The following is a 7,368-nucleotide window of genomic DNA, read 5'->3' as shown; positions in this document are numbered from 1 at the left end:
TTCTACCCGGGGGAAGGCGGCATTAGCTGCCAGTAGTCCTCCCTCCAGCTGGGAAGAGCAGAAACCTGAGGAGTGTTCTGGCGTTGTGCTCCGTGGAGCAGCGTCCTCAGCCCGCCCCTCCGAGGGCGAGGCAACACTGGATGGTGCTGGACTCCCTGAGCTGCTCCCCTATGAGCTGCTCCTGGAGGGAGCAGTAGCATTTCTCCTCTCGCCTGCTTTAAGAGGTGGGTAACAAAACAGGTCACAGCTTCCAGCTGTGGGGCTCATAGAATTACCATTGCACATCTGTCAAAAATCTGGTCACCTGTAGCCCAGGGCTCTGCAAAACTAAAGCACATCCATAGAACCTCTGGAACCAGACACCTAGCTCAGTATGCCTAAATCACCCTGGAGGGAAAAAACCCAAAACCCCAGGTCTCAGAATTGGTTTTAATCACTTGATCGAGGTAGGAAACAGTGAGCTGTCAGAGGCAGCCTCAAGCATGGTGCAGGTTCTGGGCAGTAAAAACTAACTTCCAGTTCTCACCAGGGACATACTTAATAGCTTATCATCCACTCTCAGTTAACCAGTGTTTCGCTTAACACCACAATGGTACAATCAACTTGTGATCCTTAGAAAAAACAAAACGTGCCAAGTTACATGGAATGTGTAAGAACTCATCTCAGTATAGTTACCTTGATGTTTAGTTTAATGCAATAAAAAAAAAAAAAAGAACTAAATGCATTTTCCAGGTGGGATGCGCTCCATACAGTTGGCTTAACCTCAAGTCCTTAAATGTCTGTTCAGCCTGTTTGTTTGTAAAGGGCATTTGTATGTATTCACACACACAAGCAAAAATAAGTGCAGTTTCTATACAGTACACATAATGTGTTACCTCATATAGAAATTAAAACCCTAACATAATTACATACATGTACAGGTCCTGGTTGTGTCCCCTGTGATTCCAGCAGAATATAATATCCATTTTAGAGCCAATGTTCTGTTCAGGTTTCAGTGGAAGTTGGACAGAACTCATTCACTCTTAAGCTGTTTTACATAATAATTACAGGAAAAAATACATAGAGTATATCTTTAGAAAATGTAGTTCTTCAGTGAAAAGAGCACAATTAGTAGATTGCTTCTTACTATTCATCCACACACCTGTACATGCCATTGAACTATTGTTGCAGAAGACTGATGTTATCAGATCCTGTATTTCTCTTTGGCTTTCTCTTTCAGAATGCAGATGTGCTAAAAAAAAGGTACAACTTTAGTCAGGCTTTATCTTCAAAGAAAATACAAGAGCAAATTTCAGTTGTATTTCTAGCATTGTAAAGAAAACACACCAGAACAGTAGTCTTTGTGAGTTGCATTGCAAATTTACTACTTGTGCTAAAATTGAGATGTTAATACTGATTCCAGGCTCATCTGTAATTTATAGATTGGTATGTTCTGAAGAGGTCAGGATTGTTCAGTTATTGTATCCTTCATATTGCTTTGCAATAGCATAGATCCAGTATGTGCCTTTAACAGAACTGGTTTGCCTTATTTAGTGAGTCTTTCAAGTGAAAAACTTTTCCGCTTAAGCAGATTTAAGAAAGTTTTGAAAACTAAAGAGGGAAAAAGAGATCAGGTCTTTCTTTCATTTATGCTCTTTCCAAGTCTACTGCCCAGTGCAGCCTAAAGAGCCTGTAATGGAAAGAAGGAAACAGTATCTTGATGGACATGTTATACAGTGTGGGAAAAAGCTTTCACAGAGAGTCCACACACAGCCATCTTGAAGACTTGGCTAGAAAAGAGCAACGTAGAATTTCACTAAGGCAGACAAACATCAAATTAAAGCCAAGTTACTTTTTTTTCAGGTGGGGCCAGCGGAGTTTGCACTGCCAACCCCCCGGCAAGATTCAGAGGACTGTACAGCACAGCTGGGCCAAGAGTCTCTTGGAGTAGATGCATCAAAAAGCCAAGGTATAAACAAGTTCTTATGGATTCACATTGAATTATCAGCTTGGCACATTACTAATGTTTTTGCCCTTTAAATGGAAGTTTCTAGTCAGATTTGAAGTTTTATTAATTATGGAGAAGCTCCTCGTGTGACTTAATATCCTTGCTGGGTACCTGTGCTAACAGTTTCAAGTGTGACAGCCAAGGCACACATGTATGTACTTACATTCAGATCTCTGAAGTATTCATTATAATCAAGAGCGTATCCAACCACAAATTTATCTGGAATTTCAAAACCTATATCTGGAACAAAATACAATTTTTTATACTTGAGTTCTGTAAATAGCTTTTAAATACACAGTTTGTATTCACCACACACTAACACAGCTGTTGAAGAGTAACCCCTAACAAATGCATCAGTTTGCTTTTGAGCTATTTAGCATGCTTCTTTAGGAATCAGAGCTGCAAACTGATGACAAAGGTTAGAATCTATACATTCCCCTTCAGTTACTAATGCAATTAAAATGTTAAAAGTGCATTTTAAGAATAAATTAATTATTTAAAACCTGCTTAGATAGTCCTGGGAGAGGAAGACAGGAAGTGAGATTTTACTTGTATAAAGTTAGATGCACTGCAACTCTGTAGGGATTTTAATTTTGATAACAAGGTAAGTTTAATGCAGAGTCAAAACAAATGCCTTTTTGGTCAAAGCCAAACAATACAAAGTTAAGATTTGAGTCTGTTTCTGGTATCAGGTAACAAATAGCCAAACCAGCACTCAGATGAATGGGGCGGGGGGAGGGAATAGGTGGTTGTGATGATTCATCATGGGATAGCTAGGCATGAGTTTACAAATTATATCTTTTCTCCCCATTTTTTTTGGTCTTCCTGAAATGCCAGTTTTCATACTTACTGCATGGAGTGAAATTATGAGATTGTATTTTGGATAGCCAGAAAAATGTAATACTTACAGTCTGGTCTGTAACCTGGACTTTGACTTGTCCTTTTAACAAGCAGGCTGTAAGGCAGAGCAGAGAAGGTGATGTGTTTTAAAATAAGCCTTGTTCTAAGGTGTATACTGCATTTTGCCAACCCTCCCCATAAGCTTCTACAATCACACAGTTAAATTAAATCAATGAAATTATTGTAACAAAGAAGTAGTGTTCAGCCTCATAATTGAGGAAGAGCCTCTGATCTAGGTTCATTCTCAAGGTCCAGATGACTCTATTGTTTTACGTTCAGTCCAATTCTGTATCGCAAATCATTATCTTTTCATGTAACAGTGTATCAAACGAGATTAGCACAGCCAGGTAAACAAGATCAAGTGGCATGTAAAGATTTTAGTGGGGAGGGGAAAGGACAAGCTGTGTAATGTCACTTCGATTTCTTCCACAAAATCATACCCATTCTTGCTTTTTCGGTACACTGCTGTAGAAACTGAAAACCTCCTGGACGTCACTAGGACCATAACTGGTACATAAAACTGTTTTTTTCAAAACATCAATATTACGTCCCAGATACAGGGATATTCCCAAAATATTCCTTTTAGAGATCATCTAAAAGCAGATCTAGAATGCTTCTTGAAGTCATCTGGCAAACACTGACAAGCTCTAAGATTCTGAAAACCTGTATGACTGAGGATATTAAGAAAAATTCTGAGTGCTGTCATTCTAGTATTGAGGCAACTGAGGTGTTAGGACACCTATGGGAAGAGCTAAATTTCCTTTAAACATAAGGAGGTAAGAAACAGGGAATCCACCAGACTTTATGGACTACTCAAGAAGAGCCAGGAAACTTTTGATTCTTTTTAACATTGAAGCTGTTAGTGCATGTGTAAATTTCTCAGTTTAATAAATACTGAGTTTTTCACTGGCTGGATAAGGATTGCTTCCTGCTTTTACTTCCTTTTCCCCCAAAACTAAGTTAACAAACAAAATAAACAAACAAAAACATACACTGACACATCAGCATACACTGACTATTCACCTAAATGATTTTGCTCTGTCTTCTTGTTACAATACATTAGTATCATTATACCTTACAACTTTTACCATCTTCGGTTCATTGTCTTTTAGTTTTGAAAGTAGGGCTTTCATCGTTCTACCAGTCTCAATAATGTCCTGAAAGACGAAAAAAATAAATCATGAAAGAAACCCCAGACTGTCAGCGGATTAATTTAAAGCTTAAAAACCAGTCAGCAATACTGGCAGCACAGTAACATAATTAATTGTTGGTTTATCTGCAATAGGTATTAACTTGCAAAACAGGAAGAAAAAAGGCCATGTCATTCCCTCCCCCCACCCCACCCCCCCAATCTTTACTTACCTCTACAACTAACACATTCTGGAAAAGATCATGTAGGGAGAGAAAGAAAAGGAAATAATTACATGGGAACATTCAGAGAATTGTACAGCCAGAAAAAGTTTGCACTACAAATTTCAGTTACAAGTAAGTTGCAATTGATTTTCAAAGGAGCTTGTCACTTAACTACTTACATTATTTCAGTGCTTTCTGAAGAGTCTTTGTGTAAGTATTTATGTAAGCATAAAATATTGCGAGAAAACCGCCTCTGTGGGATTTTTATGTATTAATGTGTGTATAGTGATAGCATTCTAGAACCATACTGTGCAAGTTAGTTTAAGATGGTTCATTTGTGGGGGCTAAAGGATAAAATGTGGAATAGGATCTTCAGAAACTTTCATGACTGATAAGTTTCCACGGAGATCAGTGAGAAATACTCACTGCTTCAGAGCATGGCATTTTAAAGAAAGGTTAAGTGGCTTTAAATATGTAGTATCAAAATCTTAATAAAGATGGACTTCCTGGAAGACAGACAAGAACTGTCCTTTCCCCTTAGAAGCTGAAGATGCTAATTCGTACCTTCCCACTTAGTGTAGACAATTCCTCGACAACAATACTGATATTTTCTGTAGGTGAATCATTCTAGGGAGAAGGAAAAAAAAAAAAGAGAGGCAAGTCACATAAACCCCCTTCAAAAGTGTTAGCTTGTATGTGTATGAATGGTGTGATGCTCCTCCTTTTCACCTATCACACTCACAACCTTACACAGTACTCCAAGTAAAACAGCTTTTAAGTAGCTGAGAGCAAGAGGAGAGCGTGAAGCATCAGTGCAGACAGGTTTTGCATGGAATGAGAGTACAGCCATATTCACGGATAGAAACAATTGCTTTCAGCTTTTTTTGTTACCACAGATTTGTTTTAGAATTCCATGAAAAATTTATAGGATATTGTGATCTGTTGTATTTCTCATGGGCTAAATTTTGATTAGTGCACAGCTCTAGCCTTTAAAGAGGGGAGAAGATTTAAAAAAAAATAGCATAAGTCATTGCTTTACCATAGTTGGCTCAGGCCAACTACAATTGGTTCAGGCAAAAGATACCCCAACACACAGATTATGAAAACAAGTCTCTCCAATATTATCTATAGGAATAAAAAAAAAAATGTGGACAGAGACAATAAGCAAGTTTCTGATGCTAAGCTCCTCTCCATACTGCCTCCCACCAAAGGGTGCCGTGGTAAAGCCAAGTAGAACCTCTATGGAAGCTTTGGGCTGGAGAGGAAGACTGGAGAACTGACCCTGGCTTTCTCATGTTATATCTTCATTCCAGTGAATAGACAATATCTGTCTGCTTGTGGGGGCAGATAGGTAAATTGGTTGCTTTTCAGTATGTAATAAATTGAGTTGTTTTCAATCAGATGATATATGCATAAACTCAATTTTTGTGGAGTTTGTGTAAGCTGCCAGTACTGAGAATGTCAAGCTATGAGGAAAGTCAATTTTTCAAAGAAAAGGAAGTTGCTTACACAGTAGCTTTTAATTCTAACAAAATCCACCGTAATAGGCACTGATTTATCACCATTTTGATTTAGTGCTTTTATGTGGTCCAGCAAATCGGCAAAGAATTTATAGCCTCCTTTAAGGACACAAAGTGCAACAATGTGGTGGCTTCCCATATCTTGCATGATATCTCTAGCCAAACGTTCTGTCCTAGAAGGAGGGAAAAAAAAATCCTGCAAATTGTTTTGTATATCACATTTGTTTTTTCATATATTAAGCAATAACCAAGATTAAATCCTTATCTTGCTGTTAGGTGTTTATAATCAGCAAATTGTGAACACATTAGGACATAGGAAATTTCGTTACCTATTTGCAGTTCGCAAGATAAGGCCTACTCCACTTAACATACTGTTGATTTTATCCATATGTCTAAACAATACAGGATAGCAAAGCTTAAAGTTATTTGAAATAAGATTGAAACTTAACTGGGGTTGTAGAGGAATCTTCCTCTCCAAAAAAATCTTCTCTTGTATTAAACTCCAGACCACAAGAGTTAGAGTTATAGGGTTTCTGTGTTTCACATGGGCTATGCAGAGTGGTGCCTCAGTCTTTTCATTTGGAGGGAGATGGATCATTGGCATCCCTATAACACTCTGCTGTTTACCCTCATACCTGTCCAGAATGAGTCCATGAGGAATGAAGACTCTTTCCAAATCTTCTTCATAATGCTTAGGAATGCAAAATAGATTTTTGTTATAGCCATTTTCTTCATCTCTTATCTGCAAGTGAAAGGAAAATAGCTCAGAGTAAAAACAGAACCATACAAGAAAAAACCTTCAAGTCTCTTATAATGCGGAGAGACTCCTCTCCCTACACCGCCGCAGTAATATGTCAAGATCACGTGAGAGTTTTTGAACTTTCCAATAGAAAATTCACAATCTGTCTGATAATTCAGGAGCTAGTGTTCTTGTCTGAGATGTTAACGGAGAGATAACTACTTTGCCCCAGTCATTATAAGAAATTCTCAACCACTATCAATTCACAGAAAGCCACCAAACCAATAACAAACCCCCTCTTGTATTCTGTTTCCCCTTCTGTAGAACACAGTAGCTTGCTTGTGGGAAAAAAAAATAAAATTAAGGCAATTATGTTGGGATTACAGCTTGATCTCCGGTCAGTGTTTAGAATTACAGTTCTTTCTTCAATGCCTGGCTCCAGGCTGTTGCACTCAGAGGTGCGTGGATGTCTAGGAGTTGCATACTCTGTTTGGGCCTCTCTTCTGGTTAGCCTTTTGGCCCCAAACAGATCTGGGTCTTCGGATTCCACCACAGTTCAAGACCACAATGGATGCTTTGGTCTTTGTTTACTAAGTGGTGGTACAAAAGCAGGCAAGAAAAAATAGTGAGGTAGAAACAATTTGAATGAGAGGGCTAATATGCAAGTATTAGAAGTGAGTTAAGAAAAAACTCAGATTAGTGAGATTGTCACATCCAATATATTGCCTGTTGTTGTTAAGAAATACAGAACTAATTGAAAGAAAAAAATGCGAATGTGGCTCAAAGCTTCACTAGTGCAAAACAGGTTAACTACACACCAATTGCATTCAACAGAACTCAGTACAGTGACTTGCTGACAGGACAGAGCT

The 7,368-nt window shown here is 38.3% G+C and overlaps 1 protein-coding gene across 1 annotated transcript; it reads right to left on the bottom strand.

Annotated features, from left to right (window-relative positions):
- Positions 1-1,183: 1,183 nt before the first annotated feature.
- Positions 1,184-6,523, bottom strand: LOC104489630 (hypoxanthine-guanine phosphoribosyltransferase-like; the record flags this gene model as incomplete). The annotated part of the gene is made up of 8 exons (XM_010131808.1): positions 1,184-1,231; positions 2,151-2,227; positions 2,896-2,942; positions 3,962-4,044; positions 4,250-4,267; positions 4,805-4,867; positions 5,750-5,933; positions 6,396-6,523. Coding segments are annotated over 8 exons (648 nt in total), but the record flags the coding sequence as incomplete, so codon positions are not given.
- Between the last annotated feature and the right edge of the window lie 845 nt (positions 6,524-7,368).

The sequence above is a fragment of the Buceros rhinoceros genome, unplaced genomic scaffold, assembly GCF_000710305.1.
Source record: "Buceros rhinoceros silvestris isolate BGI_N320 unplaced genomic scaffold, ASM71030v1 scaffold46432, whole genome shotgun sequence".
NCBI lineage: Eukaryota > Metazoa > Chordata > Aves > Bucerotiformes > Bucerotidae > Buceros > Buceros rhinoceros.
Note: the sequence above shows the minus strand (reverse complement) of the source record. Positions and strands in the feature narration are given on the sequence as shown.